Genomic DNA, 20929 nt, shown 5'->3' with positions numbered 1-20929 from the left:
CACCATCTAAGCCATGCCCACAGAACCGGTTGTTAAAAAATTTGAATCCCACCCCTGGTCTCAGCTGTCAAAAAGCAATCAATGTTTGAAGTGGCTTCTGTTGCAGCATTTACACTAAACATTTGTGACTACAATACCCCTATGATGTTGAATTTCTGAGAAATTTCAGCCTGAGTTTGGACCAGCCAAGGACAGCTGGTGCCTTCTATGCAGCCTGTCTGGTATCTGAGACTGTGATTCAGATAGAATGAAGGAAATGATTGTACCTTGGCCTCCCCCAAGGGGTTTTCCCCACCCACACACCCCTTTCCTGAGAGGGAGAAACGAAAGTGAAGGATAAATGTACCTGGCTCAGGAGCCTGGTCAGGTTCGTCAGCTACTGCAAACAACATAAATGGCAGAGACAAGAGGTTGGAAAACAAATATTGGGCAGGGAAAGGAGGAAGCAAGAATAGAGAAGGAGGTGGTAGACACCAAATCCAGGAGAAAAAGGAAAAGGTAGTTAGATCAATCCATCTGTAGGCCACTTTCCCCAAGCTGGTGCACGCCAAATGGATCAGATTCAAGCTTCCCATTGAATTGAGAGCCAGAAAAGCTGAAGATGATGAATGCAAGAGTCTGATGCAACTAAAGAACACCAGGTTGGGAAAGACTTCATTTAGAGATGGAGAATAAAAGGATCTGAATTATTAAAAGAATGACTCATTAGCTGAAGGGAGGAAAGGCCATCCACTGTATCATGGATAGAGATTGCAGGGGGAGCAATCGTGGATATTATTTTCCCTACCATCACCACCCCTTTTGTTCTTTTACAGTCCAAAGGCCTCAGATTAAAATGCTGGGACCTTTTTTTCTGGGGAAAAAGTGGGGTTGGGGAGAATCAAGGAAGTCTTATAGAGTCTGAACTTATGTTCTGATAGATTTAAGGTAGAGTTTCCCAATCTCGTTAACTTTAAGACATGTGGGCTTCAACTCCCAGAATTCCCAGCTAGCCATGCTGCTGGGGAATTCTAGGAATTGAAGTCCGCACATCTTAAACATTGCCAAGGTTGGGAATTCTTGATTTAAGAAATCAAGCTTGTTTCTTTGCAGATTTTCAAGCTTGTTGTTTCTTTCAGATTTTTCTCGTTTTCAAACTTGACTGCTTTTTCAAGAAACCTTGCCACATCCCTAGTGGGACCAGGATATCATGACATAAAGGATCTTTGGTTTTGGTTGATAGCTCATAATTTACTTGGCAGAGGGAATATGGACCATGTTCTTGTGCTGAGGCAACTAAAAAAGCCTTCCAGAAAATTAAAAATCAGGATTGTGCTAATTTCACATTATAAAAGGAAAATAGCAGTAGCAAGCACACTGACTTCTGAAATTGATTCCCACCCCACCCCGGGGCTGCCCCAATATTCCAGGATGCAGTTGTGTGAAGTTTCACATATGCTAGACTCACAATCACTTAAGCAACAAATCACAACAACTGGCCCAGCAAAGACTTTTGTGGAAAGCATGTTCCTGAGAAAGACAGTGTGTGTGTGTGTGTGAAATGCTTCCTGAAAATTTCCCCAAATTTAACTCATGATTCCTTTGACTACTTCTGTTTTGGTGGCAGCTTTGAGTTGAAACCATCTTACTTTGAGTTAATGCCAGCCAATCAAATATTACAGAAAATGTAGCCAATCAGCACTGGTTGTGCAGTAGTATTCCTAAGGGGAAATTGTTCTCCTTCAGAGAAAAAAAGATTAAAAAGATTGATTCAGTACTGTAGGTAGCTTCTTCTCCCTGTTCAGATTTAAGGCACTGATTGAAAATGTGTGTTATTCAAAACGATCCAGAATTACTCAAAATGACCCAAAGGGTGCACTCAGATGTTATTTCTGGATACCAAAAGGTAAAGAAAGACATGTTGCAAAATTATCAGATGTTAGAATCTGTTACATAGAAAGAGAAAAGCAAAAAGCAAAAAAAGAAAAGAAAAGAGAAAGGAAAATATTTCAAGGGTAAATCAAACAGCTTCAAGCACATAAGTGAGGGAATACAGATCATAAAAACAATATTGGATTTAAATATTTTAATGGATCTGGCTATACTGCAAAGGAATCTTCCTGAAAAACCTGGCAGTCTGTTGTAATTCCAATCATTCCCCTTCAATTCCATTGGAACGGAGTCCTATCTCCCAAATCTTATTTACTATGTCCCACACCCTTCAGGAAGGAATTGGCAGGAGGGAAAAAAAGATTGGTTTAGGATTTGCCACTCCAATTATTGATCCTTATCATTTCCCAGAGTGTTTGTTTCCAGTCACGGGATTCTTTCCAAACAATGTGTGACAAAGCTTGAGGGAAGTTCTCCACCTTGGTGCTGCCTTGGACTTTATCGGAATAAGGAGAAATCGTTGCTTGAACACTGGGACAACCTGTCTTACTCAGGGAACGAGATAGAGGCAAACTCATGGGAATGGGGTTGGGAATGGGAATAAGTTGTAAAGGCATGAATGGGACAACCATGTCCTGGAGGATTGAGAATCTCCATTGACGTATACTCCATGGTTAAGCACACTTTAACCACATCTGTGGACCTGATCATTGTCTCACCTTCTTCTTCTTCTTCTTCTCCTCCAGCACCATGTTCCTCTTCTTGATGAAACAGAGAAAAAGAGAGTGAGGCAGACGTGGAGATGTTCTTAAATTAGCAGATGAGGGAAAGTGTTTAGAGGTTGCTAATAATTACTATTTAGAAAAGTTTATGGAAATAGCTAGAGTTAATATATACAATGATAGTCTATCTTTTAGCATGGGGGTATAATACAGATAACCCTTGACTTAAATCCATTTGTTTAGTGACTGCTCAAAGTTACAACAGCACTGAAACAAGTGATTGACAACTGGTCTTCATATTTACAATGGTTGTAACACCCCCACAGTTAAAATTCAAAATTTGGTGCATGGCAATGGGCATATATGAACCATGGTGGCACAGTGGTTAGAATGCAATATTGCAGACTAACTCTGCCCAGTGCCAGGAGTTCAATCCTCACTGGCTCAAGATTGATTCAGTGTTCCATCCTTCTGAGGTCGGTAAATGAAAACCCAGGTTGTTGCGGGCAATAGGCTGACTCTGTAAACCACTCAGAGAGGGCTGTAAAAGCACTATAAAGCGGTATATAAGTCTAAGTGCTATTGCTATGTTTCTACAATAGTTGCAGCATCTTGGAGTCATGTGATCACCATTTGCAATCTTCCCAATCAGCTTCCAACAAGCAAAGTCAATAAGAGAAGCTGGATTTGCTGAAAACCACATGATTCAACTGATAATTGCAGTGACTTAAAAACCATGTCAAAAAAGGATGTAAAATTGGTTGTATAATTGCAGTGACTTAAAAACCATGTCAAAAAAGGTTGTAAAATTGGCCCAAAGGTGTTTTTTTCTAAAGGCAAAAGAAATGAAGAAGTTTCTTGACGAAACATCTTCAAAGAAAAACAAAGTCCATTTGCCTTTTGAAAAAGCACCTTTGGGGCAACCATGATCTGGATTACTGAGAACCTCCATAAACGTTGTAAAATTGGATATAACTCACATAATAGCTGCCTTGCTTAGCAACAGAAATTCCAATCCCAGTTGTGGTTGTAAGTTGAGGACTACTTGTAACTTGCAGGACTATCTGTAACCAGCATCACATGGGATCACATTGATCCAAGGGGAAACAAGTGAAACATCCATCAGATGCAAGCTTTACTCCTTTATCTACTTGAATATGATACTGTGATGCAGACACGGAAGAGCAAAGCTTGTACTGAGATATCACAACACCCATTTCTACTTTTTGGCATCAGCCTGGTTAGAGAGTGATACTAATGCATGTGATCTGTCAAAGTCTCAAGGGTGGCATTGAAGCCTTTTCCAAATTCACAGCTGCCTGTTAATTTTCAATGTGACAGATCTAGAAAACGTTTTGATGCATTGGAAAACTCTGTATTTATTATATTTAATTTATTTTAATAAACTTTACATTAACTTAAATTAGATTCTTTTGTCCTGGTCTTATGCATTTACTGGTTTTGATCACTTTTAGGGAATGTGGTCCTTTGTTCCCCAAATACGATGAACCCTTCCTTTAAACTATTTTCTTCCCTGTCAGAGAAATAAAATTCTTTGTTGGCCAAGTGTGACTGGACACACAAGGAATTTGTCTCTGGTGCATAAGCTCTTAGTGCATATACAAGCCACAAGGGATAAATCATGATCATAATCAATCATCATGAATCATAAGATACAGCACTCGGTGATATTCATAAGATACTAAATAAAAACAATCAGCATAAATCATAAGGTACAAACAACAAAGTGATCATCATAAGATGCTGGAAGGAATAGGCAATAGGAAAAATGAGAAGGATAGTAGTAATACAGCCCTACTACATGGTTTTATATCTTAGACCTAGGGCATAAGATAGTGTTGTGGGAATTAGTTGTTTAGCAGAGTGACGGCATGTGAAGGAAACTATCTTTGAGTTGTTTGTTTGTTTATTTAAATCTGCTTTAAATAAATAAATGGTTTGCCTTTTTTGTTTTGGTCTGGCAAGAATGCTTTAACTTTTAAAGGTGTAGAAAGAAAGAAAAATGAATACTATCATGGATGCCTACAAATCCTTGTCAGAGAAGCTGTCAAGCGCAAACGAAAGCATCCTAACGCCATCTTATTTGGTCTAGAGGACATCAATAACAATGATGATATCACAATTGTCCGCAACATCATCAGTGACTATCAAGCATCAACCATCTCCCCTGATGAAATACTTGACATTTCTCGCATTGGCTGAGAGCTCAAAAACAGAGATGGCTCTGTGGCCCCACGCTTCTGCAGAGTCATTTGCAAAAATGAATTAAGCAAATGTAAATTCATTTATACTATAAATTCACTCGCCAAAAACAACACCAACCATAAAAACCTCCGATCTCATCCTGACCTAACCTTACAGCAATGTGCCCGCTCCCGTATACTACGCACAGAACTCAAAAATCATCTAGACAATGGAGAGAAGGACCTGTACATTGATTACCATGCAGACTGTATCAAAAGAAAGTCACGCAACCCACAACTCAGCATCCAAACCTTCTTCAACCAATCCAACATCATCCAAGACTAGGCATGCACACCCCCAAATACCTCAATTCAAACTACAACTGGCCTTAAATGCAAGCTACTCAATGCAAGAAGCCTTGTAAATAAAATACCTGAATTTCTCCTCTTACTAAATACAGCTAAATTTGACATCATATTTGTCTGTGAAACATGGCTCAACACATCTCTCCCTGACTCCATTACCTCAGTAAGAGACTATCATGTTTACTGATCAGATTGTGAAATCCGTAGAGGAGGTGGTGTTGCTATCTTCTATAAAAAGTCCTTACATCTAAAAAACATCCAAGTTACCCAAGATCTTGCTCTTCCTGAGACCATTATCTGTGAACTGACCTTAAATATCACATTTTGGTTCTTACTATATTACAGAGCCCCTGATTATGACATTGAACATGTAAACAAGCTAAATACACTACTAACATGGGCAGCATCCTGCCCACGCGCTTTTATCTTTCTTGGTGACTTCAATCTACCTCATAGTAACTGGACCCTAAACGAACGTACAACTGAACCCATACATGCAACCTTCTACCATGCTGTAACAAATCTGGGACTGGAACAACTAGTAACCAACAATACTAGGCTTAACAACTGCCTCAATCTCATCTTCTGCAATAGTTTGAATTCAATTTATGGAATACAAATTAAAGAACCCTTTTCCAACAGTGACCACAACATGATTGACTTTTGTCTCAACATACGTCCACACAAAAATCATCACAATGACAAAATCCCCAATTATAACTTCAAAAAAGGCAACTATGATCTTATAATCAACTATCTCTCTTCCCTTGATTGGCAATTTCTATTCACTGGGTGCAATACTGTTGAAGACCATTACAACATATTCTTACTAGAAATCAAAAGAGCCATCAAACTACAGCATATGTATCAATAACAACTCCCAAAACCAGGAAAAACAGATTACCCATAACAATAAGGAAGCTTCAATCCCAAAAGAGATCACTTTGGCAAAAAAACAAATCTGGTCACGTTGCCAACTTCAAAAGCCAATACAAAAATCTATGCCACCAGATAAAAACTGAACGCACTAATTATCACATTAAACAAGAGGAAAACCTTCTATGCACAAATTCCACCCGTGCTTTTTACAATTTTGTAAACAACAAACTAAAAGATTCAAGGTCCATCCCACCCCTGAAAGGACCTAATGGCAAAGACTGCAATGACGACACCATCAAAGCAAACCTCTTTAACACATTCTTTGGCTCAGTATTTGTAAACCGCAATGGGTCAAGCCCAGTATTCCCTAGTCAAACCACAGACAGTTACAGTGATCTAATACATATCGATTTTACAGAAGACATTGTTGAAAAAGCACTGCGCAATCTAAAACCATCCCTATCTATTGGACCAGAAGGAATATGTGCCTACTTCTTAAAAAAGCTATCCACTGCCATAGCCAAACCTCTAAATATAATCTTTGAAAAATCTTTCAGGACCAGCTCCTTGCCAAAACTATGGTCACAAGCCACAGTCATCCCCATCTTCAAAAAGGGAGACCCCAGCCTAGTTGAAAATTACAGACCAATCTCTTTATACTGTGTCACCTGTAAAGTCATGGAATTAATTATTAACCAATCCATTATCCTCCACTTAGAGACAAACAACCTACTCTCTAATAAACAATTTGGTTTCAGAAAAAAAACTATCCTGTAATCTGCAACTCTTACACTGCAAAAACATATGGACTACACAACTCGATCAGGGCAAAGCAATAGACACAATCTACATAGACTTCTGTAAAGCCCTTGATTCAGTGGTACACGACAAACTACTACTAAAACTAAAATCTTATGGTATCTCTGGACACCTACATAACTGGATAGAAGCATTCCTGTCAAACAGACAACAAATGGTCAAAATTGGGATCGTCCTATCAAATTCTGTACCTGTCAACAGTGGTGTCCCCCAAGGCAGTGTTTTAGGACCAACTCTTTTCATACTCTACATAAACGACCTCTGTGATCATATTAAGAGCAACTGTGTTCTCTTTGCTGATGATGTAAAGCTATTCAACACCACAGACAATACTACTACCCTCCAAAAAGACCTTGACTATGTATCAGAATGGTCAATCAAATGGTAACTTCAAATCTCAACAAATAAATGCTCTGTCTTACATATTGGCAAAAAAATAATAATCGGAAAATAAAATATAAGCTAAATAGTCAAGACCTTGTTGATGATCCAAGCTCTATAAAGGACCTTGGAGTACTCATCTCAAATGATCTAAGTGCTAGAGCCCACTGTAACTACATAGCCAAAAAGGCATTAAGAATTGTTAATCTAATTCTACGTAGCTTCTTCTCTGGTAATATCACACTACTAACTAGAGCATACAAAACATTTGCTAGACCTATACTTGAATAAAGCTCATCAGTCTGGAACCCATATCATGTATCTGATATTAGCACAATTGAAAAAATCCAGAAATATTTCACAAGAAGAGTTCTCCGCTCCTCTACTCATTGCAGAATACCTTTTGCCACTAGAGTTGAAACTCTAGACCTAGAAAACCTAGAACTACGCTGCCTCTGGTCTGATCTAAATATAGTATATAAAATCATATATTGCAATGTCCTACCTGCAAATGAATACTTCAGCTTCAGTCATAACAATACAAGAGCAAACAATAGATACAAACTCAAGGTTAACCACACCAAACTTGACTGCAGAAAATACGACTTCAGCAACAGTGGTCAATGTTTGGAATACTCTACCTCAGGGGTCCCCAACCACCGGTCCGCGGACCGGTACCGGTCCGTGGAACAAATCCCACCGGAAGCGCTGGGCTGGCGCCACCATCTTGTTTTGATGAAAAAGTGCTTCCGATGAGCTTTTCCGGGTAGAAAGCTCACCGGAAGCACTTTTTCATCAAAACAAGATGGCGGCGCTAGCAGCTTTCGGATGAGCTTTTCCGGTAGAAAGCCATTTCTACCCGAAAAGCTCACCGAGAAGTATGATCTTGTTTTGATGAAAAGTGCTTCCGTGAGCTCACCGAAGCACTTTTTCATCAAAACAAGATGGCGGCACCCAGCCGATGCCGGTACCGGGCCGCGGCATAAAAAAGGTTGGGGACCACTGATCTACCTGACTCTGTGGTTTCTTCCCCAAACCCTAAAAACTTTAACCTTAGACTGTCTACTATTGACCTCACCCCTTTCCTAAGAGGCCTGAAGGGGGTGTGCATAAGTGCACTAATTATTCCTACCATCCCTGTCCTATTGTTTTTTATTTTTCTTATAAGTATCTATCTCATGTATTCAAAATTATGTTTATTCTTATACCTGTATCTTGTAAGTGATTGACAAATCAAATAAATATTAAAAAATAAATACTAAAAAATCAGCAACAGTTTTACTTTATTTTTTATTTATGTATTGGATTTATTAAGGCCAGCCAACTCCATTAACATTCCAGAACTTTGAAGCTTTTCTCTCAAAGGAGTTGACATTGTTATAGAGCAACAGACAAAAATTCCATGAGGAAAATAAATAAAGAGATATCAAGGCTGGATTTTATGATGAGAGGAAATGAGCAAACTGGGATGTTGGTCTTCATGTGGATATTCATTACTCTGAATTAATAACAATGACAGCTTTCTGATACTTGCTATACCTTTAAGAAGACCAGTGGAAAAACAGACTATTTCAACAATGTTTTAAAATTAGAAAGAAACTGAAAAATGATTCCTAGAACTGAGGGTGTGATAATGGTTGGATCAGAAATCCCTTACCTTCCTGCTGCTCCCTGGGAAGTAGGAATCACAGATGACAGAGAAAGAGACAAAGAGAATGAGAGAAATTGAGAATAAATATGAATAAATCCTTCATTTATAAAACTGTAGGCACATTGACTGTATATAACAGGGATGTCCAACTCGCACATCACCTCATCAAGTGACGTATTGCAACTTTCCCTCCCTTTGCTAAACTGGGGGTGGGCATGGCCAATGCATGATGTATCTGGCCTGCAGGTCACAAGTTTGACACCCCTGGTATATAAAGAAAGGATGCTGAAATAGAACTTAGGAGCCTCGGTGGTGCAGTGATTAGAGTGCAGTATTGCAAGCTACTCCTACTGCAATTTGGCAGATCAAATCCCACCAGGCTCAAGCCTTCCATCCTTCCGAGGTGGGTAAAATGAGGACCCAGATTGTTGGGGGCAATAGGCTGACTCTGTAAACTGCTTAGAGAGGACTGTAAAGCACTATAAAGCGGTATATAAGTCTAAGTGCTATAACTATTTCTATTTAGGCTTATGTATGCCCCATAGTGGTTTATAGCACTCTCTGGGTGATTTATAATATAAAAGCATTATTAGCATATTGCCCACAACAATCTGGATCCTCATTTCACTGACCTTGGAAGGATAGAAGGCTGAGTCAACCTTGAGCCCTGTCAGGTTTGAACTCCAGACTATGGGCAGAGTTTGCTTGCAATGCTGCCCTTTAACTGCAGCACCACCAGGGCTCATCCATAGAAATTGATATGAAGCTACTTTAATAGGTACAAGTTCCTCTCAGTTATGTTATTAATGCAATTTTGTAAAGAGCTGAGAGATTTAAGAGTTCCTTTCAGAGGAGTCTTTTAGGTTGGTTGGAGGCATGAGAAGGCTCCACATTCATTTCTCGTAAAGCTTTGATTGTCTGCAGGAGACCAAAAAGCAATACACTACAGGTAGTACTTGACTTAAAAGCATTCATTTAGATACCATTCGAAGTTACAATGGGATTGAAAAAAGTAACTTATTACTGGTCCTCACACTTGCAACCGTTGCAGCATCCCCACCATCACATGATAACAATTCAGGCACTTGGCAACCAGCATACGACATTTGCCATGTCCAGGGATATCATGGTTTCAACTTTCCCAGCCAAATTTCACCTAGCAAAGTCATGGATTAACTTAATGACCAGATGGTTAACATAAAACTCAGTGATTTGCTTAACAACTATGGTAAAAAAAATATCCCTTTTTTCAAGAGGCAAATAGACTTTCTGGTTCTTCTTTGAAGATGTTTTGCTTCTCATGCAAGAAGCTTCCTCAGCTCTGACTGGATGGTGGGGAATGGAAGGATTTGTACCTATATATTGTATATAGAATGGAAGGATTTATACCTATATTAAATCCTTCCATTCCTCACCATCCAGTCAGAGCTGAAGAAGCTTCTTGAAAGAGAAGTGAAACATCTTCAAAAAAGAACAAGAAAGTCCAGTTGCCTCTTGAAAAAATCACCTTTGGGACAACTATGGATGACTGAGAATCTCCATAGGCATATGGCAAAAACCATAAATTTGGGTACAACTCATTTAACAAAAGCTTTGCTTAGCAACAGAAATTGTAGTCGTAAGTCAAGAACTACCTGTAGTTCAATCGTTGAGTCCTGCTTGCTCTACATATTTCTCTTCTATACATAACATCTAGCAATACTCCCCAGTATAGGATGAAAATAAATGAGAAGCCAAAAGAAATGAAGGTGAATGTTTTGGAAGGGAGGTAAAGAAAATGGGAACATTTCTTTTCTTACATTTTCCTGTTCTGGGCAGTAAGTAATTTGTTTGATTTGCTTAATTAATTTACTTAAGCAAAAAGTAATTTTGTTTAATTCCACAAAAACTTTTGCTGGGTGTAGGTGCTGAAAAAAAAATGAATAAGTAAAGTTGATTTTAGGCCATTTCATTGAATAGACTTTTCAGCTTTTGTATCCGCTTCACATGTTTTTGGACAAATCAACAATCTATTTGCAATTCATCAACCTGTAACACTAACAAATGCCATATTTCAAAGTTTAAAGCTATAGTTTTAAGTCAGTACACCTTAAAACACAAATCTCATCATTGATTCTGAAAGAGAATCTTATGTAAACTAAGCAATTGCCCCAATTCTTCTAAAAATCCCCAAATCCCACAATAATCCCATCAGAGAGTGTCATTAATAAATCACAGAAGGAGAATTTATATGGGAGTACTTGAAAATGCCCCAAACTTTGTACATATTTAGTTATACATTTGGGATTGAACGTTGATCAACTTACTCCTCATATTCAACTTCTTCATCAGACATGGTGGAAGTTATTAGGTTTTATCTAAAAGAAAGAAATAGATAAGCCATATGTTTTTGAGTTTTTTCCTTTGCAGGTAAGAAAGATTGTGGAATTAAGTCTCATATATTATCTCTGACAAATGCCTATGGAATGGCTATTAATAAACCACGTTCATTGCCATAATTATAACAATCACGGTCATCTCTATTTTAGCATTCCTATTATGATCGTTTTCAGCACATTGTCTCAGTTTAAAGCAGTCTTGATGACAGCAATAATGAAATGGTTAATAATGGTATGCTTAACCCTCTGAGCCAGTGGCTGTTGCTCTAGAGAGCTCATTCTAAATCCATGTGGAATCCTTTGGCCTTTTATGGTATGGATTGTAGTCAGAGCCAGTAAAGAGACAAAGAAGGACTGTGATTAAGGACAGCAGGCTGGGTATGCAGGAATAAGGTTAGGGAAGATAATAGTTTCCATCTCAATCTATTTTTAATGCTTGCTGAGCCCAGAAGGGAATACAAGTCGTTTCCAATGAAGCAACCTAGCCAACATGAGCATCATGTTTATGGAAGAGGAGACCAGCATATCTGGAGGAAACCAGGTTTTAGATGGATATTAGAATATAATTGGATGCTTCGTAGGAGAAAATCTGGGAAGTAACTCCATCTTTCTTTTTATTGAATGGGGTTATTTTCTCACACGAGGCTTCCATTGGCTGAACTGGGTTGCCCCTATTTTCATTTATATCTTGCCCTCACAACCATTTTTGGACCTGGGATTGTGTTGAGCATTTCAGTACAGTCGCATGTTGGAGGCTAAACCTAATGAGGAAGGCCCAGAACAAAAATGGCATATTTTGTTTAAATTGAATGAGAATTACATTGACATTGTACTTAACAATGTCCTCTTCATTGCATTAAGGATTACATTTAAAGAGCAGATTCTGAACAGAATTGTCATTATCAGAGATAACTTTTGTGATAAAAATGAATGTATCGCCTAGCATGTTTTTATTTCCAACAATACCTCTTTGGATAACTGATGTACTATTTAGCTCTCACCTTTTCTGCTTTCCCGTTTTATCCTCCCAGGCCAGCAATTGTTTGAGGTAGATTAGACAGAAAAATAGTTATTGGCTCAAACCCAGCCAGCAAGGTATGTGACTGTGTAGTAGAGCTTTGAACCTGATTTCTTCCTACTAACTAGACTATGATGGTTATTTAGTGCAAATGTTTGTATACTTAGTAGAACTGCACATTGCCCAGTTACAAGTTTAAAGGGGTTGTCAATCTGGCTTAATTTTTTTGGCCACCTTCCAACAAATAGTCTATCTTTATTAGGAGGCAAAATTTCTATGCTAGTTGGTCTTCACATCAAGGAAATGCAAGACTGTGTTTATATCCTAGGCCATTTGGAAAATCTTTTGGAATAAGTCAGGTGTGGGATTTTACTGGTTCTATTCCGGCTCTGTAGAACCGGTAGCTCTGAACAGCAGCAGACATAGAACTGGTTCTGTGTCTACTACTGTTTTGGCCCACCCACCCACCTGTGCTCTTACCTGACCTTTATTTCCTGCTTTTTCTACCTTAGCTGCTTTGCGCGGCACAGCTTAGATTGAAAAAGCAGGAAAAAGTGCTTTTTCAAACGCTGTGCACCCGCGCACAGTGCTACTCAGCTGTCCAGGCAGCAAGCTGATGACAATTCACACGTGCGCGCGCAAATCGTAAATCACCTAACTGGTAGTTACACTGGTCAGATCCAACCCCTGGAATAAGTGATTTGGACCTCACTGAAGTGCAACACATCTGCATTTTTAAATGTGGTGCTATAATGACAGAGAGTTCCTGGGTTTTCCAAAGTATACAATGATGCCTTCAAATTGTTCTTGAAAAGAATATCACTCGCATACAGTATATCAATAGCTGAAACTATAGAGAATTTGTGTTTTCAGTGTGTGGGCCAAAAGAGAAAGAAGGAAGATTTGATATAACTTGTGAGAAATCCTAAAACGGAGTGACAAAGCACCAGAAAGAAAATATTTCAGAATTTTTTTTTTGCAAAATAATTATTGCAAAGAATTGTAGATAATATTGCAATAAAGAAGTATGTACTTGTAATATAAAATGTACCCCGTGTGACTATATTGAGAATCTATCCCAGTCTGTGTGATGAAATAAACAATGTTAGATATCAATGATCCTGTAACGAATGTTTAAGTAAAATATAGTACCTCTATATTAATATAGAAATATAATATGTAACAACTCTTCCAGAGAATTGACACTGTTTATTATACTAGAGTTAGCAGCTTCTGAACAATATCAAAACTTGTAGCAATATAAAAAATTAAAATATAAAAAAGATTTAGAATACATACATTTTACTAGGAGGACTTAAATTTGTTATGATTGTCCAGGAAAGATAAGTCCAGACTGACTTACAGTATCTGTGCGCTTTGGCAAGGTTCACACACACATCCATCCATGGTTTAATGGGCTACAGTTTAGTGACTTAATTGTCTGGGTTCCCATCATAAACTAATCACTCGAGCTAGATTTTCAAAATCTAGTATCAAGTCACAAATTACTGGTCCTCCTTTAGCTTAGTAGTTTAGGCAAATGATGAATAACTTATATAAACTTTGGGTCACATAGCCTTTGGGTTCAGTAGCAGGTTCATTTACAAGAAATCTCTACTGGGTATAGTAGTGGCTGAATATGGTAGAAGAATGTAGCATTTCACTGTTCCAATTAGGGTTGTCTCATGGCCAGGGTAAAAGATCAGTACGATACAAATGGGACAGGACCTCAAATGGATACTGGTAGCTACTGCATCTTTCCTTTCTTTGACGCTTCCCCTCAGATGCCCCCAATTACAGCCAATAATTATTAGGTAAAAAGTGAAAATAATAGAAAGCATTTAGCCAATATATAATTTCCTCATCTAAAATATTGGAAGATCTTACTAAAGGACATTTAAGCTTCAGGGGAAAACATTTAGATGTTAAGTTGTCCCTTTTCCAGTTGGTGATATATACATAAAATTAAACTAGTTTCAATTGGTTTTCTTTTGAAAAATGATATTGATTTTAAAATTGACTGCTAGTTGGTTACTCTTCTGTAATATCCCAGCTCTCCTTGAAGAGGGTCCATTTAGGATTAAACTGAGTGTGAGAATAGAAATAATATTCTCTCAAGTCCTTCCCTTCCAAATTAGTTTGTCTTGGAAGTCTGCTTCATATTAAGCTCCAATTGTGGAAGTCAAGAAAAGAATGAGGGCGTGAACCCAAGAGCATTATATTTGAAGAGGGATTGAAACCTTACACAAGTTGTCCCAAATAGCATTGACACAGGAATTATAGTTAGTTATCATTGTCTTTTGTTAGCTTAGTGATTATCTGCATTCAAACCTCTGTGTCCCTTCATCCTTCAAATTCTGATTTGCCCTACTATTGAACAAGGTTCACTCAGTGCCTTTGTGCTGTACAGAATACAGAACAGTCTTGAGGAAGGATCCTACTTCAGATTTTGTACTTCAGAGCGGTTAAGGCCAACTTTCTCCACATTCCTCACACATCTTTTTGGACTTCATTTGACACAACCAAAGGGGGCAGGGCCTTTTGTGCTCTCATTGGAAGCAGCTGTTGTAAAAGGTCAGACATACTTTGGAAGTGCTATTGTTTCTCAGTTTCCAGTTTGAATCTGCTCCCTCTGGGTTAGGTCTTTAAATAACTTTGACCGTGCTGGGGTGGCATCTGTATAACTTGCCAAGACAGAACCATTGTCTCCTGCTATTGTTCGGTTGACCCCAAAGATGGGATTCAATCACTTACCAAGTGAGCTGAACTATGTAATGGAGGTTTTTCTTAAAATAGCAACAGAAGCATAGAATTGTAAGGGCTTAAAGAGATCCTTGTAAAACCAATGACATGATTTCTCTGATGCAGCATTAAATACGTTTTCTACCTGAATTTAAGAGGGGAACTCTGAATTATTATTTACTTGTCTGGCAAAGGAACTGAGACAAACGTCTTATATGTTGGGTTGTCATAATACATAAATGTAAGCAATTCTCTCTCCTGCTGATTTCCTTTCGGACAAAGGTAGTTAGTCTACACAATTCAGAGAATAGAAGGCATCCAACTCAATTCTTAAACCTAATTCAAGCACACTGCAATGCTGAATTTGATTACTGAGAATTAAATCCCACTGAAATCAATGGGCATCTTTTCCTGTAAAAGCACATGTTTGCATCCTTAACTGGAGTAGAGTTCTACAAGAACTTAATGGGGTTCAGTGAGAGACTAAGGACAAAACAACAACAATGAATTAATTCAAACATAGCCAATGTTCAACTACAGCTTCGCTTCTCTCTCTCTTTTTAACCAACAGGTTCTTCAGTGGGGAAAAATATGAAAACCATGATCTAGAGGTCTTTCTCCCTTTCACCTAACTACAGAAGAAACATGGGTCATTGATTCATTCCCTCCTACCCCACTGTTTTCCTATGATGTTTTCCTTCATCACTTTCTTAACTCTGGAATGTGATAAACTTTCAATGCATGAATTCATTTTGCTGCATATTTGAGCAAAGTATTTCATACATCACATTCAGATTTACTTTCTGTTTTTAAAATCATGATTTGTTGAAACCTTAAAAGGAAGGTTTGCACAGAAGGTCAAGTCATCAATGTCTGCCTTAAAATATTGCACTTCCTGCAAATCAATCAACCATGGCTTAGTGACATATGAGAATCCTGCTATTATCTTGACAACACCATCATATTAATGCCAAAAAAGGCCACCTGCTTCCCTTCTTGCAATGGGGAGCATTTTGGGGTTGAGTCACAAGCATACAGGATAGCAAATTTTAGGTCCTACAATTATGTGGCTAACATTGGTAGAAGATTGGTCAGGAGTGACATCTGATTGTTTAGTTTTTGCCTCAGTCTACAGTCAAACCCTAACAGTATGCTTAGGTTATAGTTTATTTTGTGATGAGAAATTAAGCAATAAGGCTAATTCAATATCTAAGGGGCTGCCACAAAGAAGAGGAGGTGAACCTATTCTCCAAAGCACCTGAAGGCAGGGCACGAAGCAATGGATGGAAACTAATCAAGGAGAGAATCTAGAATTAAGGATAACTATTCTGACAGTTAGAACAACTAATCAGTGGAATGACTCGCCTCCGGAAATTGTGGGTGCTTCAACTCTGGAAGTTTTTAAGAAGAGTTTGGAGAACATTTGTCTGAAATGGTAAAGAATTTCCTGCCTGAGCAGGAATGAGCGTACCTCCGAGGTCTCTTCCAACTATGTTAATCTGTTAATAAAGTCAAAATTCAAGCAAACATGGATGGTATGGAGAAAAAATAACTCAACCTGAGATGAGTTTCTATACATTCTGAGATGGGAATGACCCTTACTGGCCTTTAGATAGACAGAAACTTTTGATAAATATGTGGATATGAGCCTAATGTTAATACTACCCAACATTTCACGTATGAAAATTGAGGGATGTGTCTAATATTTATTTATTTATTTATTTATTTATTTCTTACATTTCTATACTATCTAACCTATCTCACCAAAGTGGCTCTAGGGAATGCTTCCGTTCTTATGAGAGAAAAAATCAGTGATTCTAAGTTCTCATGGACAGTGACCTTAGTCTCTAAAACTTCATGACTGGGTTCAACAATAGGGAAATGTAGACTAGAATGGAGTGATCATTGAAACATTAAAAAACCCCACCACAATTAACATTTTGTGTCTTGTGTGAACTTATTCAATCTCTAATCATTTATATGATTTTTGACTTCATACCCAATATTGTTTTGTTCTTCTTTTAGGGAAAAATGTCTTCCTCCCTCCCTCTTTCTCTGGAGGAAACGTACAGAGAAAGAAGTTATATATGAAGCACAATTCTCTGAAATTATGCTGCTATTGCTCAAAATATGTTTATGTATTTCAGTACAAAGTCCAGTATCCTGGACTTTGAAAAAAAAAAACAGTTGTGCTGTAAAGAGCATTTAATTTCTGTGCATGGATATTTCTCTGCACATATTGAGCATGACTTTAATTTTTTTATTATTCAGTTTGATTGTCACCAGGGCAGCAGTGAAAGAAGATCAAGAGCCAAAGAAATTCAGTTTGGAATACAATTCCTAACCAGCTTTGTGAGGGGAGATAAGTATCTTAGGATTTTGGGTGGAATCTGAGAAGGAGGTTCAGCTGTGAGCTATATTAGGCATTTTAACTGAACTGGACAGTCATTGAATGAAAAAAGCACCTGCAACAAATGTGGATGTTATAAATTTCAGGCTCAGTCAGAAAGAATTTTGGGATTTATATGATACATTATACAAGAGACTGAATCTTGAAGGGTAGCTGTTGCAGTTAGTGAACTCAAGAACTGCAGATATAGGTTTATAGGATTTTTCTGTTTTTTACTGGCTCTTCATTTGTTTCTGACTCTGAACCAAGCACTGTTTTTAACTTCTAAATCCCTGCAGTATTTAAAGCCCAGCTCTGCAGCTGGATAACCATGTGCTTCAGCATGCCCAGTGATAATGCCGTAGGAGGTAGCACAGTCACTCCTCCGCTTGATATTATTAGTTATAGAGACATCTAGGAGAAGGGAAGGGAAGAAGGATGGAGGTAAGGAAGGGAGGGAGGGAGGAAAAAAGGAAGGAAAGAAGGAAAGCTGAAGCACCAGCCTCAAGTTTAATCTGTATTTCAAATAATGCCTTTGGATTTCAAGAAGACCCCAGAGTAATTTCTGGCGAGAGCAAATGATGGCTGGTTGCATCCCTGTGAAAGCAGGCCATTTACCCAGATAATGGAATGGAAAGAGGAGATGAAATAATGGAAAATATCTTAGGGTGAGATATTGTGGGGACCCTGGGAAAACAATAGAAGAGAAAAGGAAAAATATGGGGGAATTGAAGTCAGGCCCATTGGGACCTGGAAGAAGTCATTGATAGAAAGACAGTCTTAATAAACTCCCTATAAATGAGATTAGGAAATTCCTCAGACTGGTCCCAGATGAGTATGGAAAATCCATTCCTGAAATCTGCATAGCTCTTTCTTTCCCAGCTTTGTGAGGTTGCACACCTGAAAAGCTAGAGAGAAACACCTTTACCAGTTGACTTCTGGTAAAGGTGCTTTAGGATTGCCTAGCTCTCGTGCGAGCCATGTTGGGAGCGTGTCCCTAATATCCTTGCCACATTGTGCCCATACATTTGAGGGATCTCTTCTTCTAAATCAGGAATATGCAATCATGTTGGCTGAAGAATTCTGGGAGCTAAAGTCCCCAAGTCTGAAAGTTGCCAAGAATGGACATTCCTGTTCTAAATCATGGAGAAATTTTATTGGTGTTTAAGAGTTGGCAACAACTTGATAGCACATAATCCCTTCTAAAGGGTCGTCTCTTCATCTACAATATTTTTTTGAAGTTTCACTCTAGTCTAGATGCAGTCTTTCTCTGCCTACTTAATAGAGTAATGGAGTTGGAAGGGACCTTGGAAGTCTTCTAACCGAAACCCTTGCTCAAGCAGGAATCCCAGGCAAATGGTTGTCCAATCATTGTTTAAGATCTCCAGTGTTGGAGCACTTGCAACTTCTGGAGGCAAGGCATTCCACGGGTTAATTGTTCTGACAGGAAATTTCCCCTTAGTTCTAGTTCTCATTCTTACTTCTTGCCTTCACATTTGAGTGAGTTAATGATGCAAAGGCCTTTTCAGTAACACATTCCTTGGAAACATATAATGGAAAATACCCCTTAGAAATATGCACCATGTGCCAAGCATTGTTCTCCTGCTGCCCTGGATTTTTTCACTTCATTTTAATAATCTAGTAACAAGATATTAATATTTTCCTCTTTGACTTTTATGGTAGGTCGTGGGTGCTCAGCTAATTCAGTTATTTTCTGTGTTTCATTCTCTATATTGTTTGATTCTATTTTTAAACCAAATAACCCATTCATGCTTCACTCTCTTTTTAATTAAATTTGTACTTCCTGTAACTGTTGTTAATCATTTTACATAATAAGTACATATAAAGACAGAACATGAATTTTGATCAGGTAAAAAAAATAAAAGTTAATGCCTGGTCATTCTATTTCATAGATTCTGCATTGTAAACATTCAACACTAAAATAATCTATGAAATGGATTGACCAGGCACCAACATTCACTTTTATTTTTGGCAGAAAATCAGGTTAGTGAGTAGAAGAGATATAACTGAACGCTAAAATCTAATTCAGTTAGAGGGCCATTCCTACTGCAGAGCAGTCAAATACCTACTTTTTGGAGAAGGAATGAGGCTGGAGTCGGCTGTTACTTAAATCTATGAGGGAGAGAGGGAGGGAGGGAGGGAGGAAGGAAGGAAGGAAGGAAGGAAGGAAGGAAGGAAGGAAGGAAGGAAGGAAGGAAGGGAGTCCAAGGTAGCCTAAGGCAATGTATTGAGCTTATACAAAGACTCACATTGTCTCTATATAAGCTCTATACACCCCAAGCATGCAGATCAAATGTCACCCCACACAGGCACCCATAGGCATTGCTAGGTCCCCACATGCTAGTCTCCCTCCTATCCTCACCTGCAAGCAGAAGGGTCAAAGATCTCGCTGGCTCTACTGAGCAAGCACTGGCTTCTCCAGGAGCAGGGGTAGCTTGGCAAGTTGGGAGCCCTTATAATGAGGTAACCAGATACCTCTCTCTCTCTTCCTCCCCACTGGCCCCACACCCCTCGTATGGGATTGCTGTGATTTGTGGAGAGGAAAATGACAACGGGTATGAGGTTGATCCTGCATTCCCGGGACAGAATGTGCAGGATCGTAAAGGAACAAAAGAAGCTCCTGAAAACGGAGATTGTTCTCCTTGGAAGCAGGCAGGGAAGGGTTCAGTTGTCTTCTCTTGCACCTATTGGAAGCCCTTTTCAAATGCTACAACATCTGAAGTTCTGCTACTTTTAAACAGTTTTTCTACCCATGGCTTAAGGCTGAGTTCTTAATAGGGTTTTAATTTTAACGCTGCCGTAGTTCTACTTTTTCTTTCCTTCCTTTTCATGTTTTCATTGAAGTTTATTACAAAACACAAAGAAAACCAAAGATAATAAAATAACAGGAGAAGATAAAGAAGTGCCCTATCAAATTCTGTACCTGTCAATAGTGGTGTCCCCCAAGGCAGTGTTCTAGGACCAACTCTCTTCATACTCTACATAAATGACCTCTGTGATCATATTAAGAGCAACTGCATTCTCTTCACTGATGATGTAAAGCTGTTCAATACCACAGACAATACTGCTACCCTTCAAAAAGACCTTGACTATGTACCAGAATGATCAAACAAATGGCAACTTCAAATCTCAACAAATAAATGCTCTGTCTTACATATTGGCAAAAAAAAATCCGAAAATAAAATACAAGCTGAATAGTCAAGATCTTGTTGATGATCCAAGCTCTGTAAAGGACCTTGGAATACTCACCTCTAATGATCTAAGTGCTAGAGCCCACTGCAACTACATAGCCAAAAGGGCATTGAGAGTTGTTAACCTAATCCTACGTAGCTTTTTCTCTGGTAATATCACACTACTAACTAGAGCATACAAAACATTTGCTAGACCAATACTCGAATACAGCTCATCAGTCTGGAACCCACATTACGTATCTGATATTAGCACAATTGAGAAAGTCCAAAAATATTTCACAAGAAGAGTTCTCCACTCC

The 20929-nt window shown here is 38.5% G+C and overlaps 1 protein-coding gene across 7 annotated transcripts in view; it reads right to left on the bottom strand.

Moving 5' to 3' along the window:
* TNNT1 (troponin T1, slow skeletal type) overlaps window positions 1-19967 on the bottom strand; it is a 45700-nt gene extending 25733 nt beyond the window's left edge. The window contains exons 1-5 of one of the 7 annotated variants that reach the window (XM_087948364.1): window positions 19802-19871; window positions 19509-19551; window positions 11184-11248; window positions 2589-2630; window positions 347-379 (exon numbers count right to left, since the gene is read on the bottom strand). Coding sequence is in view for 1 of the 7 variants with exons in the window: in XM_026677426.2 (XP_026533211.2) it covers window positions 347-392 (46 nt within the window). In the remaining 6 variants the exon portion in view is untranslated. Of the gene's footprint in view, window positions 1-346; window positions 393-2588; window positions 2631-11183; window positions 11249-19508; window positions 19552-19801 lie in introns of those variants that run through there. The other 6 variants (XM_087948365.1, XM_087948362.1, XM_087948363.1 and 3 more) reach the window with 6 other exon arrangements.
* Window positions 19968-20929: the final 962 nt, after the last annotated feature.

Source organism: Notechis scutatus, chromosome Z (assembly GCF_049901735.1).
Source record: "Notechis scutatus isolate UNSWTSFEM ecotype Mainland chromosome Z, rNotScu1.2, whole genome shotgun sequence".
NCBI lineage: Eukaryota > Metazoa > Chordata > Lepidosauria > Squamata > Elapidae > Notechis > Notechis scutatus.
Note: the sequence above shows the minus strand (reverse complement) of the source record. Positions and strands in the feature narration are given on the sequence as shown.